Source organism: Xiphias gladius, chromosome 4 (assembly GCF_016859285.1).
Source record: "Xiphias gladius isolate SHS-SW01 ecotype Sanya breed wild chromosome 4, ASM1685928v1, whole genome shotgun sequence".
In the NCBI taxonomy this organism is placed as follows: domain Eukaryota; kingdom Metazoa; phylum Chordata; class Actinopteri; order Istiophoriformes; family Xiphiidae; genus Xiphias; species Xiphias gladius.
The window spans coordinates 134,158-155,947 of record NC_053403.1 but is presented as its reverse complement, the minus strand read 5'-3'; the positions used below and the strand labels follow the sequence as shown (position 1 = coordinate 155,947).

The 21,790-nt window shown below is 41.6% G+C and overlaps 3 protein-coding genes across 9 annotated transcripts in view; 1 reads left to right on the top strand and 2 right to left on the bottom strand.

Moving 5' to 3' along the window:
• Positions 1–492: 492 nt before the first annotated feature.
• On the bottom strand, positions 493–6,329 carry vipas39 (VPS33B interacting protein, apical-basolateral polarity regulator, spe-39 homolog). Its single transcript, XM_040126204.1, has 11 exons — positions 6,194–6,329; positions 5,726–5,818; positions 2,381–2,486; positions 2,147–2,284; positions 1,980–2,018; positions 1,799–1,863; positions 1,638–1,694; positions 1,054–1,146; positions 922–955; positions 730–832; positions 493–590 (listed from the first exon to the last, which is right to left on the bottom strand). The coding sequence occupies exons 1-11, from the start codon at positions 6,320–6,322 to the stop codon at positions 542–544; spliced, it is 906 nt and encodes a 301-aa protein (XP_039982138.1). The 5' UTR covers positions 6,323–6,329; the 3' UTR covers positions 493–541.
• A 3,139-nt stretch (positions 6,330–9,468) lies between these two features.
• LOC120789143 (activator of 90 kDa heat shock protein ATPase homolog 1-like) lies at positions 9,469–14,183 on the top strand. The gene is made up of 9 exons (XM_040125673.1): positions 9,469–9,548; positions 12,006–12,196; positions 12,347–12,429; positions 12,555–12,672; positions 12,761–12,858; positions 12,957–13,094; positions 13,457–13,558; positions 13,645–13,696; positions 13,816–14,183. The coding sequence occupies exons 1-9, from the start codon at positions 9,469–9,471 to the stop codon at positions 13,971–13,973; spliced, it is 1,020 nt and encodes a 339-aa protein (XP_039981607.1). The 3' UTR covers positions 13,974–14,183.
• A 2,492-nt stretch (positions 14,184–16,675) lies between these two features.
• The window catches only part of brf1b (BRF1 RNA polymerase III transcription initiation factor subunit b), a 31,957-nt gene continuing 26,842 nt past the window's right edge, over positions 16,676–21,790 (bottom strand). For all 7 annotated transcript variants that reach the window (XM_040125179.1, XM_040125180.1, XM_040125181.1 and 4 more), the window contains 3 exons: positions 21,600–21,645; positions 17,579–17,768; positions 16,676–17,460 (listed from right to left, as the gene is read on the bottom strand). In XM_040125179.1, coding sequence (XP_039981113.1) covers positions 17,423–17,460; positions 17,579–17,768; positions 21,600–21,645 — 274 coding nt within the window. In that variant the 3' untranslated portion in view covers positions 16,676–17,422. The remainder of the gene's footprint in view (positions 17,461–17,578; positions 17,769–21,599; positions 21,646–21,790) is intronic.

Here is a 21,790-nt window from a genome sequence, read left to right as displayed (position 1 = left end):
AAGTGTGTACTCATACTGCGTACTGCTGGTGTGTTGGAAGTGTGTACTACTACTACCGCGTACTGCTGGTGTGTTAGCAGTGTGTACTACTACTACTGCGTACTGCTGATGTGTTAGGAGTGTGTACTACTACTGCGTACTGCTGATGTGTTAGCAGTGTGTACTACTACTACTGCGTACTGCTGATGTGTTAGGAGTGTGTACTACTACTACTGCGTACTGCTGGTGTGTTAGCAGTGTGTACTACTACTACTGAGTACTGCTGGTGTGTTAGGAGTGTGTACTACTACTGCGTACTGCTGGTGTGTTAGCAGTGTGTACTACTCCTACTGTGTACTGCTGATGTGTTAGGAGTGTGTACTACTACTACTGAGTACTGCTGGTGTGTTAGGAGTGTGTACTACTCCTACTGTGTACTGCTGATGTGTTAGGAGTGTGTACTACTACTACTACTGCGTACTTCTGATGTGTTAGCAGTGTGTACTACTGCGTACTGCTGATGTGTTAGGAGTGTGTACTACTACTGCGTACTGCTGATGTGTTAGCAGTGTGTACTACGTACGGCCATGTCCTCTGTCCTGCCCAGAGCTCTGAGGAAGAACAGGAGAAGATAACAAATATAGAAACTGTGCTGCATGAGAGCATGTTAATGTGAATTAAAGTGAGTCCAGGTTTCCACAAAGACCAGGAAAAGGTGTAACAATGTAAGAGGTTTGAGCATCTGAGCACCTGAGCAGGTCCAGCAGTAGACTCTGGTCTCTGGTTTCAGTCAGATAGTGGATGAAATGTCTCAGAGCCGTCTGTCTGGACTCCAGCTCCCGAAACAAAACCTCTAAATACAACAGCACAATCAGAGCTCGAATACAGAGAGAACTGATACAGGATCAGGACCAGCAGACTGTTAGAGAGCAGCAGACCCACCTTTACTAAGACTCCTCTTTAAATAAATCAAAACCTGAAAAACACACCGTGTGGTCAGTTGTCTTGATAAAGCTGTTAATAAAGTTCGTAGATTAATGTTCTTGTTATGAATCAGTTTGTAAACAAAGTTACAGCAGTGATGACGTTTCCATCATGAGCGCTGACGGCAAAATCGAGCAGCAACAGTTTGTCCTGCAGAGACCGAAACTTCTCTAGAGACACAGCCTGAAATACACAAACACAGTACAAATATACACAGTGATGCTACACTGTAATACTACACACTACTGCAGGGAGCGAAGGTTCTCCACATTCAATACTGTAAATCCATCCATGCCCAGCATTGTCCAGCTCCTTCTGGGGGGGGTCCCAAGGCTTTCCCAGACCAGATGAGATATATAATCTCTACAGCATGTTCTAGGTCTACCCCCGGGGTCTCCCATCAGTTGGACACTGCAACACTACAGTGTATTAATACACTGCAAAGTTAGATTGTATTTGCGCATGGACTTCACTCTGTATTAAGACACTGCAGCCCTACACTGTGTTTGTACACTGCAACACATATACTATATTTATATACACTATTACTAAACTGAAACACTAGTGCAGGAGAAATACTTCCCAGTTATAGTACAGCTACCTGTCTGTGGCTCAGACAGAACAAACCAGTCTACCTGTCAAAGCCAGGTAACCAGACAAATAAGTGTTCTTACCTTTCCTTGCTTCATTCTGTGAACCGTCTCCTCAGGCGACCAATCACTGACATAGTCCTGACATCACAATATGATGACATCATCATCAGTACAGCAGAAAAACAAAATCTGACTGTAATCAGATTATCAGATGCGAATCAGGTTATCAGTCTGGTTTTTACCTTGTATTCAGATTTGGGTTTTCTGAGCTCCGGAGCATAGAGCCTGACAGACGAGTCGCTGAGCGCTTAAACACAAACACATCAGCATCGGGCTTTAACATACTCACTGATTTATTCTTTCATTCTTTCATTCATTCACTCACTCACTCATCCACTCACTCAGTCAGTCTCTGAGACTCACAGTCAGTGAAGGACTGGAAGTTTCCTCCTTTAGTTTTTCCTGCAGAGAAACAGAATAAACCTTCAGTGTGTGAACACATTAACTCAGTTTGTCATATATATGATCATTAATGTTTCTGTCTCAGTCATGTGACTTAATCATGTGTCTCACCTGTCTACCTGTCTCACCTTTGAACAGAGAGCTCAGGGAGTATCCTGAATGACTCTTGCTGATGGTAGGGGTGTCGGTGCTGATTTTGGGGAAGGCGGGCTCTCTGTCTGTTCTCTGATTTGACGCTGCCGTCTCTCTGACCGACCAGGAGATACCTGAGGACGTACAGGATAATAACGTACACCCTGCAGCCAATCGTGATTCAGCATTCTGCCCAGGTGCTAACCATAATGACAGTAATGATGTCTTACTCCCGACAGGCTCTCCGCTCCAGCTGACCCTCTCCACGTCGTCTTCATCATCGTCTTCCTCCACCAGTCGGCGGATGCTGTTCACCGCCTGCTTCGATTCTTTTAACTGACAGAAACAAACATCAACACCTGAACCTCACACAGGTTACTGACCCACCTGGTCAGACAGTACTAAACAGAGAACTGAATGTACACATTGCTGACAACAAAAACAAAAACTCTACATTATAAAGTTCATAGAAACTGTGGGGAGATTATAATCACATCTGCACAATACAATACTTTTTATCACCTTTAGACCTTGTTGTTTTTTGGGGGGTTTGCTGTTTAAGATGGTTTATTCAGTGTGGGAGGGTTAATGTTTTAAGTATTGCTGCTGATAGCACTGATAGTATTAGTTTCAACTACTTTAACTCAAGCTTGTGTTTAATTCAGATAAAACCAAGTTAATGTCATATTCGAAAATATTTGAAAGATACTGTTGATGTGACAACTCAGCGGGATAAAACAGATGTTGTTACCTGTTATAAATATCTTGGTGTTTGGCTTGATTAATGTCTTTTTCTTTAATCAATATGTTGAAAGAAACTAAGGTTGAAGTGAGGTTTTTATTTCAGACACAAGTCCTCTTTTTCTTCGGAAACCAGGAAAAGGCTGGCTGCTGCCACCTTCTTATCATGTATTGATTATGGTGACTTGTTATAAATGAACGCACCTGCACAAAGTCATATGTTGGACACTGTTTATCATGCTGCATTAAGATTTAACTTAAAACCATGAACTCATCATTGTGCTCTGTTCCCCAGAGTTGACTGGCCATCTTTCTCTCCGCATCTTTAAATCATTGGTATATCTTTATTTATAAAGTCATTCTAGACAATCTTCTCTCATATCTCTCTAAACTTACTTCACAGAGTTCATCTTCCAGTCATAATCTTAGATTACAGGACACAGATGCAGACATCCAGCCGAGGGACTCTCCTGGATTTAAGATTTCGAGGCACAGGCATGGTTGTGAACTAACCATTTGTCTCTGACGAGATACCACCGGAGATAGTCAGGACACTGCCACCAAGTGCGCCACTCATCACAACCGGAAGTGGCCGGCGCCGGCATTGAGAAAAAAAGACGGAGAACGCATAGAAGACTGTGGGCTGAGCAAAAACTAAATCAAAACCGGCCAGTGTTACCTGGCATCGTCCTTGCCCATTGTATGTTCCACACCGGACAGGCTGGAGGAACCTCGGACGTGGACCCTCACTCATGGACAGCAAGGATCATGGACAGCAAGGATCATGTTTGTCACAGAGACATGGCTCAACAACAACATCCCTTACATCATTAAGGAGGTAATGTGGCAGAGTACGTCCAGGACTGATTGGACAGCAATGGTCTCAGGTACAAGTACTGTGCAGGACTGTGCATTCATGTAAATTAAGCATGGTGTGTGGACTCTACCGTTGCTGACGCTTATTGCTCTACGGAGATGGAGTACTTTATTACTAAGGTACTCCTGTCCCGTGAGGGGACATAAAAATCCTGACCATGGCTACACCAACATTGCTGAGTCCTCCAAAGCCATTCCCCTCCCCCACCTGGGACAGCGTGACCACCTATCCTTGTTCTTAATACCCAAATAAACCTGTCATTAAACATGTGAAACCTGTAGTGAAGAGAGTGAAAGTATGGCTAGAAGGTGCAGACTCCACACTCCAGGACCAGTTCCTTCTCACAGACCAGACCTGGTACTGCTACCCGGGAATTAATTCATATCCAAACTCTTTCCTGGACCACATCAACATATGCGTGGACAACACTCCTGCCACCGAACAAATAAAACCTTTCACAACTAGAAGCCCTGGATGAACAAAGAGGTACACCTCCTACTGAGGGGTCGGGATGCAGCTTGAGGTCTGGTGACAGGGAGGCCTACAGCTCAGCCAGGGCCAGACTGAGAGGGTGAAATACTGCAGACAGAGGAACATTTCAACAACTCTGACCTTACCTGTCAGCTCTGACTACAAACAAATTCCTGATGGACTCATCAGGGTTTTTGCTCACTCCGATCAGGTCAACAGTGACTCCATTTTCAAAGCTGATGGACAGCCACTCACACTGCGCTCCACCCTGAGCAGGGTGGATGTCCTGGCCGAGTGCTCAGGGCTTGTGCAGACCAGCTGTGCTTCACAGACACTTTCAACCTGTGCCTAGCCCAAGAATTCTGCACCAGTCTCAAGACCGCAACCATTATGCCGGTGCCAAAGCCCTCATCTGCAGCAGCTTCAAACGACTTCCAGCTCGTTGCCTCACCCCCAAATTGAAATTTTGTCTGCCATCTACTCTGGACCCCCATCATTGTGCCCACCAGCCTCACAGGTCAACAGAAGAAGCCATCTGCACAGCACCCTAGCCCCAACCCTAACCCTAGCAAGGACCCACCTGGACAGTCTTAATACATGCTTCAGTTCAGCATTTAACAAGGTCTCTCCACCAAAGCTGGTCTCAAAACTCAAAAACCCTGGTATCAGCACCTCCCTCTCCAACTGCACCCTGAACTTGCTGAAAAACAGAGCGGTACCGTTAGGACAGACAACTGGACCTCCTCCAGCCTCACTCTGAACAGGACCGTGCTGAGTCCTCTGCTGTACTCTGACCTGTACATGGCTCCAAAACCACCATGCGTAGACCTGGTCAGTATCAATGAATTGGCCCACAGGAACGAGGTTCAGCACCTGGCGACGCGGTGTGAACATAACAACCAGGCCCTCAACACCCGAAAACCCCACCTTATTGTGGACTTCAGGTGGAAAAAGATTGGTGAACAATTCCGATCTATATCAGCAGGGCTGAAATGCGGCCAGTGATCTCTGAGGATCGTCTGTCCTTCGAAATCCTGGTGAGCTCAGTGCAGTATGGTAACTGACTCGGGGGCCCCCAGCGGGTGGAGAAAACTACCAAGCTCCTTTTGGAGGGTGAGAGGCATCATCAAGGAAGACCCTCACCCCAGACACCCCCTTCCTCCCCTCCAGAAGGAGCTCCAGTACCAGAGGGCTCGGGATAAGCTTCTGTCCTGGCGCTGACTCCCTCCCTGCATGTTACACCTTCTCACACAGGTGAACTGTACTGGACTGTACAGGTGTACAGGTACAGGTTGACCACTAAAGGTAGACCTGACATGATTTGTAATCGGGGTTGTACATCAGAGACAGGAGCAGGACCAATCAGCGTAAGTAAAGCCTGATCTGATCTCAGGTCAGGTTCTATAAAAGCCCGGATAAAGACCAGTGCAGCGAGTGAAAGCTGAGAACAGCTTCAGACGCAGGTCAGTCTGGATCCAGGTCTTACCCTGCTGAACTCGTCGTCTTCATCATCGAAGGTGAACGCTTTAAACTTGGAGCTGTGCCAGTAGTCCTCCTCATCGGGTTTACCCTTCATCATCTGCACACACAACAAACTTTATTTATACTGTCTTCACACAACAAACCAGTTCAGTGTCAGTTCAGACTGTAGCAGCTGTTAGTTTCTATGTTAGCTTCTTCTGCTAACACACAGGATTATTCAAGCTAACCCTCTGTCTGATGTCAGGTGTGTATCCAGTGTGTATTTTATGTATTTCTGACAGCAGCAGGAAGCTAGTTAGCAGGCTAGCAGGCTACCAGAAACGTCCGGATTTAACGCTTTGTTTCACTCTGACAAACGGCGTGAACAGTGACGACTGCACGCAGATATTTAACCTATAAACTGAACTGACACAGATCAAACATCTCCGAGTGTAAAACTGATAATCGATGAGAATCGATCAGCTGTTTTTACCTTCAACTGCAGCGGCCCCGCCTCTTCTCTTTCTTCTTTGGTGACGGCTGCACGAACCCGGCCGCGCGGTGTCTGCTGGGAGTTGTAGTGAACCGGAGCCGCGGACAGAAAACGGCAGATCTGACACATACGTTTCCCCACTTACTTCACATAAGTACCGTTTTGAGGTAGCTGCACTCGGAAGACGTGAGCACCTCCATGTTATACTACTTTACTTGTACTGCAGTACTTTCCTCTGGCAGCTGCAGGTGAAAGGTTTTTTTACCTCCACCACCAGAGTATTACTTCAATAAACTCATACACCAGTGACAGCAGGCCAGTCTATCTAGCAGCCCATCATTCACAGAGGACATTTACTTTGCAGACAGTGGGGACACTGCAGGTAATACTTCTGTACTTCCACTTGTAGTGGGTATTTCTACTGAGAATTACTCTACTAAAGGACCTGAGTACTTCTCCCACCACTGGATATGTGGACAGGCACAGGTCACAGGATGAATCTGGAAGGTCTTGAGATGATAAATATGAAACTTGCATTAAACGTAATTTCTGCTGCACGGTTCATGTGTACATTTACAATAAAACCTACAACTTAAGTTTGGTTTCTGAAGCTTTCACCCACATCTGGTGAGCTTCAGCATCTGACCCTTTACTGATGTACATGTACCAGTACCACAGTGTAGAAATACTCCATTATAAGTAAAGGTCCTGCATTCAGAAACCCACTAAAGTAAAAGTAGCAGCATCAAAATATAGTTAAAGTATCACAGTAAAAGTACTTCACTTAGTTACAATATCACAGTAGGAGTACTTCCTGTAGTTCCAGTATTATGGTAAAAGTGCTTCATGTAGTAACAATATCAGTACTAAAAGTACTTCATGTAGTCCCAGTGTCACAGTAAAAGTACTTGCTGTAGTTCCAGTATCCCAGTAAAAGTATTTCATGTAGTTCCAGTATCACAGTAAAAGTACTTAATGTAGTTCTGGTATCACAGTAAAAGTACTTAATGTAGTTCTGGTATCACAGTAAAAGTACTTCATGTAGTTCCGGTATCACAGTAAAAGTACCTCCTGTAGTCCCGGTATCCCAGTAAAAGTACTTCCTGTTGATACAGTATCCCAGTAAAAGTACTTCATGTAGTTCCAGTATCACAGTAAAAGTACTTCATGTAGTTCTGGCATCAAAGTAAAAGTACTACATGTAGTTCCGGTATCACAGTTAAAGTACTTCCTGTAATTCCTATATCACAGTAAAAGTACTTCCTGTAGTTCCAGCATCAGAGTAAAAGTACTTGCTGTAGTTCCGGTATCACAGTTAAAGTACTTCCTGTAGTTCCTGTATCACAGTAAAAGTACTTCATGTAGTTCTGGCATCACAGTAAAAGTACTACATGTAGTTCCGGTATCACAGTAAAAGTACTTCCTGTAATTCCTATATCACAGTAAAAGTACTTCATGTAGTTCCAGTATCACAGTAAAAGTACTTCCTGTAGTTCCAGTATCACAGTAAAAGTACTTCATCTAGTTCCAGTATCACAGTAAAAGTGCCTCCTTTAGTCCCAGTAAAAGTACTTCCTGTAGTTCCAGTATCACAGTGAAAGTACTTCCTGTAGTTCCAGTATCACAGTAAAAGTACTTCATCTAGTTCCAGTATCACAGTAAAAGTGCCTCCTTTAGTCCCAGTAAAAGTACTTCCTGTAGTTCCAGTATCACAGTAAAAGTACTTCCTGTAGTTCCAGTATCACAGTAAAAGTACTTCATCTAGTTCCAGTATCACAGTAAAAGTGCCTCCTTTAGTCCCAGTAAAAGTACTTCCTGTAGTTCCAGTATCACAGTGAAAGTACTTCATGTAGTCACAGTATCACAGTAAAAGTACTTCACTGTGCAGGGACACGTCTCCTGTGACTGGTCTCTGATTCTCAGATCATTGATCCTGAGTCACGGAGGCTTCGGCAGCGTTTTACTGCTGGAGCTGCTTTTAGCTACGTCAGAGACGGGGAGAGAGTTCAGTCCACTGGTTCCCAACCTACAAAATCAAAAAAAGTACAATATTTACTCTGAAATTTGGTGGAGTAGAGGTAGAAGTACCAGAATGATGAGATACTCAAGTAAAGTACAAATACATCAAAAATGTACTTAAGTACAGTACTTGAGTAAATGTGATTAAAGTACCTGAGTAAATGTCTTTGTTCCCTTCCTCTGTGAAGAATGAATATTCAGCTCTGATTTTTGTTTTTACTCTGGTGAAATATTAAAAATGTCCAAATCAAACAGTTTGTTTCAGTTATGTATCCAAACGTTTTCAATCGCAGCCTGTTTAAAGTCCAACATAACATTAAATTAATTAATTAGCAATAATTGTTCCTTCCTGAGTTCTTCAGAATACAAGAGTCTCCTCTTTTATCATTACTCCCTGAAACCAAAATGGTCCAGAAACTCAAACCACTTTCTTACTTGTTGTGGAGATTTCAACCATATCACATGGTCCTCATCAGCTGCTATTTCTAATAAGGTCGAGACAAATCTGTGAGGTTGAAAATGAGGAAATAAACTAAATCAAACATCATATTCTCATCATGTGTTTGAAGGTTGTTTTTTTTTTTCATAATTCTGACATTTTATAGACATATTTATAGCATTACTTCTCAAAGGAGTCAAAGAAAATCACAGTAACTCTGTTTCTTTAACGATTCAGTATGAAAAACAACATCAAACACCAAACACATGAAATTGATCAATAATGTTGTAATGTCTTCAGGTTTTTCTTTCATCCGTATATTTTTTATAAGCATGAAGAAGAGTTTATAGTTTTTTCTTAACTTTTTCCATCTCAGTTAATTAAGAAATGTTCAATAAATTATTTACATACTTGAACTGAATTCCTGATCCAATGACTTATCATTTAGTCTCTTTCCATTCTAATGCAGTGGTGCCACTGCTGTTAAAGATCAAATCAGATCAGACTTTACTGATTATCAGGGAGGAAATACAGACGAGTTATTATCAGGCTGTTGTTTTGTTCGCTCCTTTTATTCTTTAAGACTACATCCTGTGTGGGGAGTTTTCCTTTGAAGTTCATCAGAGGAAGTAGTTAATGTCTGGTGGTTTATGTTTCAGCTGCTGTCAAACAGCTGATCAGAGATCAGACACTGGACACAACTTCAGTTTGTCAGGACACAACTGTGGTACTTACACTGAGTCGTAGATTATTACAGGAATATAACAACCTGTGCTTCAGTCAGTATTGATCAGTGATCGGTGAGTATTTATCAGCGATGGCCAAATGGGGTGAAGGAGATCCTCGATGGATCGTTGAGGAGAGAGCCGATGCTACCAACGTCAACAACTGGCACTGGTCTGTTTTTTTATTATTGTTATTATTATTAAGATCAGTTGTATTAAAGCTATTGCTGATGTAACTGAAACTGGTTTGTTCTTACCTGCTCTGGTCCAACAGTCTGACAGTCTGTGGACTCATTCGCATAAAATTTCTTTCTCAGTTTTTCGTCCTCCAGTATCATCAGAACTGGACTTTAATGTCCTGTTTATTCAGTGTCAGAAAACGGATTCTTTTAAAACGGATCCCAGATAAGTCCAGTTGAAAGCGGACACAGTCAAACATGAATCAGGTCTGTAGATTATCTGACAGATTCATGAAGTTTATTTTAAAGTTCGACTCTTTTCAGCATTCGATCTCTTCACCTTCATCAGAGAATCTATTTGGTGTTCCCTGTGTTGTATGTAACATACTCATGCTAATGTTTATTTCTGTATATGTGTTTACTTCCACTAAAATATATATTAACCATGTTTTCACTTTATCCTTCCTGAGCTTTTGTGTGTATTAAATTATTTATTTTGATATGAAAACACAACCTCAAATTCACTTTATAAAATGTTGCTTTCATATAAATTTCCGTCACACGTTAGTCCACAGGAATCTGACTAACAGATGTCTGTAACATACCTGAAATACTAATTTAACAAACTGGAATGGTTTTTGTTTTTGAGTCTTTTATTTAATTCTCCAATAGGAGGCGACACTGTGGTCGAATAACCCAGTAACTCGTCATTTGTGACTTGAAATTACAAACAGGGATTTGTTTCCAAAAAACTTCCCCAAAAAATCAGAACTGTGTTTTTTTTTCTTATGAATTATCTGACCATTTATCTGGTGGCCCTTTGGAGGGGCCCAACCCTCAGGTTGGTAAACAAACTGAACACTGCTCAGTTTTTTGATGTTCAGTGTGACTAATGGCGGCTGTTTACTATCACATTAACTGATAACTAACAATTTTTATCATGTAAAGATCAACTGGTTATTTTGATTTTATTTCTTTAATGATTATTGTTCTTGATCAGCTGATTCATCAGAGAAAAAAGCAGTAGTAGAGTCTAGAGTAATCTGTCTCTCTTGGGGGGTATTTTAGGATTTCAGAGTGTGTGTGGGTGTGTGTGTGCGTGCGTGTGTGTTACATGACCCCCCCCTACAGCTGGTTCAGCACATGTACAGATATTTTTAAACACCTGTTGAATGACAGGTTGAGATGTCTGAGAGGAGGGCGGGGTTACACAGACGGGTGACGTGAGTGGAGGAAGAAGAGACTGCAGTCCTGTAAAAACCAGGACTCGGGTCGTCTGAGCAGCAGCTTGTTATGACCCATAGTTAGTTTTTATTGTTTGGTGACCTCTAGTGGCCGTAGTAAAGGAGGAAGTCAGGTAATGTAGTATAAAGAGAGACAAAGTCCACGTTAGGAGGACGTCGTGTTGGATGGACCTTGACACAGGAGACTGTTTGTTTTCAATCCGATAATCAGTGTTGCGTCTTTTAACCACAATCTTTCTATAACCTCAACCAGGTGTTTATTATTGTTACCATGACAACCGACATCCTCTGACTGTATTTGAACCCAAACCACGCTTTTTCCCTACACCTAACCAAACCTATAAACCCCACTCTCACAACATAAAAGAGTTGGTTCTTTATTTTTCAGCAGTGATTTTTAACAGTGTATCTGTAGGAGTTAATTCACTCCTTCACTCACGCTCCGATCGGTGGCATCAGAGGCATGAACCACCTGGATGGTGATTTAGGTCTGAGGACTTGTTGACTCTTTACTGCAGTTAAAGTGCTAATAGCACACGATAAAAATGCTCCATTTTCGGTAAAATGTCCTACATTCAACATGTTATTTAAGTATAAGTATGTGGTTATAAACAGGAAAATGTACTTAAACTATTAAAAGTAAAAGTACTCAGTGCAGATAAATGTCCCTGTGAGTGATGTTATATATTATATCATTACGTTATTATTGATGCATTAATGTTTTAGCAGCATTTTACTGTTATAGTTGGAGGTCATTTTAAATTGTTTTTTATGAGGCTGTGACCAATGATCATTGTCATCATGGATTAATCTGCTGATTATTTTCTCGATGAATCGATTGATTGTTCACTCACAGACCAAAGTGACAGTCAAAACCTCAAAATGATTAAAATTAAATTACAATTATTAGAAAATAATCACGAGCAAATCCTCACACATTAGAAGCTGAAAAATGACTTAAACCACTGTGGAGATAGTTAATTTTTTTTTTGTAAGTTGACTAATCGATTCGGCTATACATGTGACTTAATCTGTAAAATTTATATCATATTTTATAAACTGTAAAGAAACTAAAGCTGTCAAATAATTGCAGGAAAAAGTACAGTATTTAGTAGCAGCGAGTGGAAATACTCTGGTACTCTGTAGCCTACCGGAGTAAATGTGCTTACTTTGCGCCGCTGGACACGTCCTCTCTCTCATCATCAGGACGGAGCGTGATGTCTCGGGTTGGTCGTCGCAGCGTCTCCGTCAGCTGCTGCTTGGGGTCCGGGTGGAGGGATCAGAGGGGGTCTGTCAGCTCACCGACATCAACAAACTGGACGGAGAAGCTTCCATCAACAATCGCAAAGGGAAGCTCATCTTCTTCTACGAGTGGCAGCTGAGAGCCAGCTGGCTGGGTCAGTCAATTGAAGTGTTTTTTTTACCTGCTGAACCTGTTTCAACTTAATAATGGACACCTGTGTGAAGGCATGCTTAGTACCTGCTGTATTCTGACATCACACAGGTGTTATTCTTTTTCTGTGGTGCTGACTGTTTCCTGTCCGCAGGTACATCCAGTAGTGGATTGAAGTACAGAGGAACTGTTGAAGTGTCCAACCTTTCCGATGAGAACGACGTGGATGACCTCGACGTGGGTCAACCAACAACTTCTTCCTACTGATGATACAGTGTATTGATGTCTGTATTGATTGGTGCATTGCTGACTGTATTGTTTTCCGTAATGAGAATCATATTGATTACCATACTCTCGTGCAGATCTCAGTGTCTCTGTGTAAAGACCAGCCCAACACGCCACTCCTTGACCTCATGAGGAGGACCGGCGTTCTGGAGGTCCAGAGGGTTCTGGGCGAGTATGTCTACCAGCTCAAATCAGGTCTCTTACCTACGGTGTGTCAGGACCAATCAATCAGAGATGAGTATGATGATCCCTGTAGTAATATGAGTGACCTCTGACCTCACAGAGTTCAGTCAGGGCATGGTCCTGCCCACCACCCGGGGACCAAAACCATCTCCACCTGAGCTGTCCAAGAAGAACCAGATCAAGAGCAGTAAAACCCAGGTGGAGTTATGTTCAACTAAAACCATCCATCAGCCAGACTCTGATCTGGTTTTAGTTCATGTAAATGCTGACTGAACGTGACCTTTGACCTCCTACAGATCAGCTGCAGCTCCAGGTGTTCTTCTAGCCGCGACCCCTGTCCCACAGCTGTTCGTATACAGACCTGCAGATTTAATCTGAAGGAAACCTTCCAAACATCACCCGATGAGCTCTACAAGACTTTCATCAACGAGGAGGTACACAACCAGGACTAGCTAGAATCAAGTCAAACCAGGACAGACCGGGACTAAAACCCGGACAGACAAGGTCTAAAACTAGGATTAAAATCAGGAGTAAAATCTGGACAAACTACCATTAAAACCAGAACTGAGACTATGTCAAACCAGGACAGACCAGACACAATCACACTGAACCAGGTTAAAATTGGGACAAACAAGGCCAAACTGAGGTAGTCTTGTAGCACTGTAGTAGTACTGTAGTAGTCCTACTTCATGTACCTGTACCTGTAGTAGCAGTATAGTACTGTGGTAGTACTGTACTGTAGCTATCTGTGTAGTTTTTAGTAGTACTGTAGTACTTAATGTATCTGTCCATGCAGTTTTTACAGGTGTTTATGCGCTCGGCAGTGGTGGTAGACAGCTGTCGTGGAGGCAGGTTCCAGCTGTTGGATGGAAGCATCAGCGGAGAGTTCACACAGCTGGTGACGTCACAGCTGCTAAGCCAATCAGAAGTCAGTAAGTGTGTGTCAGATCACAATGGTAACTAGACTGCTTCTCGTCCCTCTAGGAATTGGACCAGAGGATCGAGATGAGGTGGCGGTTCAGGACATGGCCTAGCGGTACGTCCTCTTGTTTTGACGTTGTGATGCGTTCAAGTGCAAGGTTGGTTTTGAGAGCCCCCTGCTGCTGCATTCATGGACACTCTGAAATCTGAGGTTTATTATTGTCTCCCAAACAGAGCACTACGCCACTGTCAGTCTGGAACTGGAGGGCCGAGGAGACGAGACTGAGCTCAGGATGGAGTGTCGAGGAGTCCCTGCGGGGGAGGAGGACTCCACCAGGGAGGGCTGGATCCGATTTTACTTCCAGGCCATAAAACAAACGTTCGGATACTGAGAGTCTCTGAGATACTGAACCCTGGAACTCATCTGACAGGCTGTCTGAGAGGATGGGGATCTTCACCATGTCACTGTGAGCAGCTGACATGTCAGGCTTAGATGAACCTCCTTAAAGGAACAGTCCAACATCTCATAAACTCTCTCGTTCTCAGATTTCACTCAGTTGCAGAGTCCCTCAGGGAGGTGTCCTGGAGCCTCTGTTCTTTATAGTTAACTTTTTGGAGATTTTAAAGTTACACTCTAGTTCTCTGTCTCATTCAGGTCAGTTTCATCTCTATGAGTCCAGTACAGAGATAGGTCCAGGATGTTGTTAGCCTAGCCTGGCACAAAGACTGGAAGCACTCTTAGCCTAGTTCCAATAAAAGTGGAAAAAATAAACCACACCACATAAACGAAATAATTTTTAACATGTTAGACTGTTCCTTTAAAATTTGATAAGTTCTGTGTGACCGAATCCACTGTGAATAAATGACAGAACGGTTTCAGTGTGCAGATGTTTCTTTCTGTGTCCTCTTGTTATTAGGACCCACTAGTTTACTCTGACTGTGTCTAAACAGAATGCCATGCAATTTTTAGAAGTGATGTGATTGCATACAAAACTAGAGACCATCTTGCAATGGGATCACATCTTGAAGAGCTCATAGTACCCTATTACCCATATAGAACACTGCGCTCCCGGAATGCAGGCTAACTTGTGGTTCCTAGAGTCTCTTAAGCTAGGGCTGTCTCAGGCTTGTCTTGAACCATCCCGTAGTTATGCTGCTATAGGCCTAGACTGCCGGGGATTTCCCCTGATGCACTGAGCTCCTCTATCCTCCTCCTCTCCTGCTCCATCTATAGGCATTCATATCCCATTAATGCTTGTAACTAACTTGGCCTTTTCTCTCTCCCGTAGTTTTGTGCTTTATTGTCTCACTCCTCCTGTTGCTTTCTGCAGGTATTTCTGCCTCTGGAGCTGCAGAATCTTGATCTGTGACTGTAAATCGCCAACTGCCCCCATGATCCTGCTCAACAACCACTGCTTCAGTTGTTATAATTATTATTATTATTATATTTAGTCTCATTATTATAATTATTAGTCTTATTATTTCTTTTATTGTTTTTTTACATCTTTATGTTGAACCTGCATTGTTATTTTCTTCCCTGCGGCTATGAAGGAATTTAATTGAATTGATCACACCAGCCACGCTGTCGTGTCAACATGTTGACCTTTTGACCCATGAGTACTCGATAGTCATTACTACATCATTAAAGATAGATATTTGACATAACACCTGCCAAAGTACTCAAATCTGCCTCTGTGGTAGTTCCAGCTACAGTAGGGTTCTCACATTTTGCCATGATGACACAAACAGGCAGACTCACAAAGTGAAAGCAATATCAACCATTCTGTTGTGGCTGGTAATGACTACCAAGTACTCATGTAATAATGTAGTAATGACTACTGAATACTCATGGGTTGGAATCTCAACATGTTGACCAGCGTTGCGTCTGTTGTAATCCCATCGCAAGATGCTCTATAGCTTTACCTGATGAAACTGAGGCAAATAGACATCCACACAAATTGAAAATGTTACTACTGGTAGGGTCTCCCAAGGCAAATAGGTCCCAGGTGAAGGGCCAGACTAAGATCGTACCCCCACATGAATCAGCCAAGAAAGAGCAGCTCGTCTGGAACAGGGAAACTGGGGCCCCTTCCTGGAGCCAGGCCTGGGGGGGGGTCACCAGCATGTGGTGCTGAGCCTTGACCCATGGGACCTGGTTGGGCACAGACCAAAAGAATTACATGGAGCTGCTGCCCCACTGGTGACCCACCACCTGCAGGGATTGGCATTGGGGTCTGGTGCAGTATCAGCCTGGAATCAGGCAGCTAACATCTGTAATGTTACAGTTGGCACATTAGCTGTTTTGGGTGAGTAAACACAAACTGTCCAGCGATCAAATTGACATGACTAACACAAGGTGAAAGTTCACATTGCTTTCTGTCTCAACGCAGTTTCAATCTGCAAACTGATTTCACCTCCTGGTGCAGGGAGACCTGAAGAAGACAACCTGCCCCGGACCAATCAAAGCCTCTCCAGAGAGGAGACCATCCTTGTTCTAAGAACCAGTTTTCATAGTCAGGGAAAGCATACCAAGACTGCCAGCTTCAACTGCCATTTGTTGGGCGGCAGCCTACAGTTGTCCATTTTTAGCTCACTAGGAAGCTTATTTCCCAGACCTAACCCTAACCCCTGGACAGGGTCTTGTTCTACTGTCTTGGCCCAAATATAGGATGGCTCCCCCTTTTTCAAACCTTATTTTCTGAAGAAATAAGAAAGTCTTACATTTGCTACAGTACCTAGGTAGCTTTTCATGGGAGTTCTGTTCTAAAAAGGTTCTGCAAAACACAAACTGTTCCACAAAGGGCTCTTTACTGATTACTCCGTTACTGATCGTCTCATCTTCCTCTAAAGTTTTTTTGTTCACAGCTCAGTGTACTCCGTGCTTAGCCTTCCTCTGGTTTAAGATTTCAAATGTTTGTGGCAATAAACATGATGTAGTTTTCTGTTCACATCAGGATCCTGAAGGACGAACTGAGCAGATCATTTTCTGAGGTTGGTCACTGTCCGTAATGTCTAAAGGTGGTTTTGATACTGAAACTCTGTTCTGCTGCAAAACAATGGCAAAAATTTTCTTTCTGCATTCAGAGTTTGTTTATTCTCTGAGGGAATGTTGTTTTCTCTCTTCAGTATCATTATTTTTTTTGTCTGTTTTTGCAACTCATCTGGAACAATGAAAGACACAAAGTTCAGTTTAAAATGTACTAAGTACACACATCAATTTACAATAAATCCTGTCAAACAAAAACACAAGAAAAAATAGTAAAAACATTAAAATAGTCAGTGAATACAGCTGATTCAGACTGTTAAGGTTTGTTTTCCCACGTCAACAACTCTCAACAACAATTTAACGACGTAGAAAGTAAAGTTTTTTAAATTTCAAATTAGTTCTTCTAAAATTTCATTAACAGGAACGTAAAACTCGGACACGTTTCATATTTACATTAATACAGATTGATATAAAAATACACAAACATCTGACTAAAAGCTACAACTGTACTTTTTTACAATATGAACACGAGGGGCCGGATGTTATAAAATCATTCAAATGATCAGTGATCAATTAATGAAAAAAATGTAAACAGGTTAAACTAAATCAAAAGTGAGCAAAATGATTTAAAACAAAATCGTCTATTTCATCTCAATGAAAATAAAAAAGCATCAAAATTAAAAGTGCAGTGATGCTTGTTAATTGATGATAATTTACCTTGTTTAATTGATCACTGATATTTGTAACAGATTTGTCTAACACTGATCTGTCTCAGTCGAGCTGCCTCAGTCTAACAGATCCAGATCTTCAGAAACTGGACGGAAAGTTTACAGGCTAAAGGTCAGCAGGACGGAGCTAGAAGACTTCCTCCTCCTCCACCTCACAGCCATAATCTGAAAAACACAATCAATCAATCAATAAATCAATGCTTATTTATGCTACAACATTTTCTAATTAAAGCCTGTCTGTGTTTTTAAAGCCTGGATTTTCACAATAAAAACGTTTACTGACCTCCTACGAGCTGTAGAGCGCTGACACACTCCTCTTCCACCTCCACCTCCTCTTCCTCCTCCTCTTCCTCCTCCACCACAGTGGGAGGAGGAGCTGTGGGGGTGGAGCTTGTGTCTAGTTCAGGGTCAGGAGTCGGTTCAGATGCAGTCTCTGTTGTTATTTGTGTTGTCATGGTGACAGAGTTTTCTACCTGAGAGGTGAAACAGCTCAAGTTTAAACTACAACAACAATGGTTTAGGGTAACCCTAACCCTTTTCTGCAGTTTCCTTACAGGAGTCAACCTCCCCAAACCCCATAGAGACAATGTCTGCCCCACGACCAGCTAAATGAAATAAATCAAAAGTCAATGACAGAGGAGTTGTACACAAAAGCCTTATATAATTAATACAACTGCTATAACAGAACCAAAAAACAGGACTATTCAATGTGGAATAATAAATATTAGATCACTCTCATCTAAATCATTATTAATCAATGATTTGGTAACTGGTCATCACATTGATTTATTCTGTATTACTGAAACCTAGTTGCAGCAAGAAGAATATGTTTGTCTGAATTAATCAACACCCCCTACTCATTAATTCTCATATTCCTCGAAACACAGGCTGAGGAGGAGGAGTTGCAGCGATTTTCCACTCCTGCTTATTAATCAACTCTAAACCTAAACTTAGCTATAACTCATTTGAAAGCCTCACTCTTACTCTTTCACCCAAGCTGGAAAACTCAAAAACCAGTTCTACTAGTTCCTGTATATCGTCCACCTGCCCCTTACTCGTAATTCTTTTTCTCAGTTTTTATCTGAGTTAGTGCTCAGTACAGATAAAGTCATTATAGTGGGTTATTTCAATACTCATTTACATGTTGACAGCATCAGTCTTAGTTCTGCATTTAATTCACTGTTACACTCAAGTGACTTTTCTCGAAATGCAAATGAACCCACTCACTGTTTTGATCACACCCTCAATCTTGATCTGACATATGACATAGAAACTGAACATACTATAATATTTCCCCAGAGCCCTCCTGTCTGACCATTTTTTAGTAACATCTGAGTTCACAGTAATGCACTACACAGCATTTGGGAAAGATTTCCATCACAGTCGGTGTCTGTCTGATGATGCTGTAACCTGATGTAAGGAAAGAATTTCATTGTTATTTACTCCAGTGACATGTGTCAGTACAATGGAGGACAGCTTTCTCAACTTTACTCCCACATAGTTTGATGATCTTGTTGATAGTGCTGCAGCCTCACTGCTTACGACACTTGACACTGTCGACCCTCTGAAAAAAAAGGGTAGTGAATCAGAGGAGGCCAGCTCCATGGTACAGTTGAAAGATGCGTGTTTTAAAGCAGACATCGCCAAAGCTGGAAAGGAGGTGGCGTTCTACCAATCTGGAAAGATAGTCTAATAAGATATAAAAGTCCTCTATAATGCCAGAACCTCTTATTATTCATCTTTAGAATTTTTTTTTTTTTTAATGGCTTCTTTTCAGCACTGTAGCCAGGCTGACAGAGAGTCATAGCTCTATTGATCCACGTATTCCTATAGCTCTCAGTAGTGATGACTTCCTGAGCTTCTTTACAATTAAAATTACAACTATCAGAGAAAAAATCCACAGCCTCCTTCGCACAACCAGTACAGATGTATTATCCAGTACAGTGGCCTTAGAATCCCCTGTAATACCTAATTTATCATTAGAATGCTTCTCTCCTGTAGATCTCTCTGAGCTAACCTCAACAGTTTCTTCATCTAAACCATCATCTTGTCTTTTATACCCGATTCCAACAAGGCTGTTCAAGGATGGTTTACCTTTAATTAACACATCCATATTTGATCTGATCAATTTATCTTTATTAACAGGGTACGTACCACAGGCTTTTAAGGTTGCAGTAATTAAAACTCTTGATCCAGATGTTTTAGCTCACTATAGACCTATTACCAACCTCCCCTTTATTTCTAAAATCCTTGAAAAAGCTGTTGCAAACCAATTATGTGATTATTTGCATAGCAATGGTATGTCTCAAGAGTTACAGTCAGGATTTAGAGTACATCGAAACACGGCACTGGTCAAAGTTACCAACGATCTTCTCATGGCCTCAGACAATGGACTCATCTCTGTACTTGTCCTGCTAGATTTTAGTGCTGCATTTGATACCCTAAATCAAAAGATTTTATTACAGAGACTGGAACATGTCATTGGGATTAAAAGAACTGCACTATGCTGGTTTAAGTCATATTTATCAGATAGATTCCAGTTTATTGCACACAAAAGTTAGTCATGGAGTTCCACAGGGTTCTGTGCAGGGACCGATACTTTTCACCCTATATATGTTACCCTTAGGAAATATTATCAGGAAGTACCACATAAATTTTTATTGTTATGCAGATGACACCCAGCTGTTTTTATCTATGAAGCCAGATGAAACTAATCAGGTAGTCAGACTTCAGACATGTCTTAAAGACATGAAAGCCTGATGATCTGTAATTTTTTACTCCTACATTCAGACAAAACTGAAGTTATTGTACTGGGCCCTAAACACCTCAGAAACACATTATCTAATCATATAGATAATGTGATAATCAGTTACTTTGAATGGCTCCCAGTTCTACTGTAAGGAACCTTGAGGTCATTTTTGACAAGGACATGTCCTTTGCTTCACACATAAAACAAGTCTCTAAGACAGCCTTCTTCAACCTGTGCAATCTTGTGAAAATTAGAAACATTCTGTCTCAAAAGGATTCAGAAAAATTAGTCTATGCTTGTTACCTCTACACTGGACTACTGTAATTCCTTATTATCAAGATGTCCCGGTAATTCTGTGCAAACCCTCCAGTGGATTCAAAATGCTGCATCGAAAAGAGATTATATTGCTCTCATGTTAGTTTCTCTGCATTGGCTCCCTGGGAAGTCCAGAATAGAATTTAAAATCCCTCTCCTTATTGATGGGGAATACCAATAGAGATGGCAGTCTCCTGCCCCTGTTGACCCTTTGATCCTGCCACTCCTTTGTTATTGCCAACTGTCAGTCAGACCCTCTGATATCCTTTGTCATTGTAGACTGTCTATCCACACCCCAGCACAAACATACAAACCACACCCCACCCATTCATTACTATTGTATTTACATACTGTCCCCTCTCTACCTTTTGACATATTGTTCCCTCCCTCCCCCTTTGGTCTTCTGTATAAAATGTTGTATTCTGCCAATATTCTGACTGATTTACCTTCCCAGACCCACTCTCTGTGTCTGTAAGCTTACTGTAAACCAGTATACCAATAAACGCCCCACTAAAGCAAACTTTGGAACAGGGCTTTGAGTGATTTCCTCAAAATTACATACAAAGCCCTTAATGACCAATGCACTATTGTATATTAAATACCTCATAGTACCCTATTATCTCAATAGAACATTTCCCTCATCATTATTATTATTGTTGTTAACTGCTGCTGCTATCATTGCTGCTGTTATTATTAATAACACTACTACATCTATAAGTATCACCATCTTTAGTATCAATATAACAACCAGTCTGACAGTGCTTGAATATAACAGTATATACAACTGTTATGTGCCCCTCAATTTCTCTCCTCTAAACCCAACCAGTCAGGGCAGACGGCCGCCCACCCTCAATCTGGTTTGGTCGGCGGTTTCTTCCTGTTAAAAGCAGTTTTTTCCTCTCCACTGTCGTCAAGTACTTGCTAATGGTGGGAACTGTTTGGTTTCTCTCTATAATATTGTAAGGTCTTGACCTTATTCTGTAAAGTGCCCTGAGATAATGTATGTTATGATTTGACGCTATATAAATAAAACTGAAATTAACTGAATATATCACTGTGTACATACTGTATACTGTGATATATGTGTACAGTGATATGTGTACAGTATGGAACCCTTTATATATTTATGTGTACACATGTCTGTACATTAATATATGCATGTATAAAGTATGTGTACAGTGATAAACAATATGACAGATGGAGTCCGGTATGAAAGGTGAAGACAGGTTTGGTTTCTCACCTGAGAGGCAGTTTTCTTCTTTTTTGTGGAGATGAGGCGACGGAACCTGAAACAAAAGGAGAGAAATACTTCAAAATAAGGTTCAGGACTGAAAGTTAACCAACGCATTATAAACTAGCGATTCTTTAGTTTTCATTTTTGCATTTATATATATAAATTGTATACAGATCATAGATAACATATTCTGATTA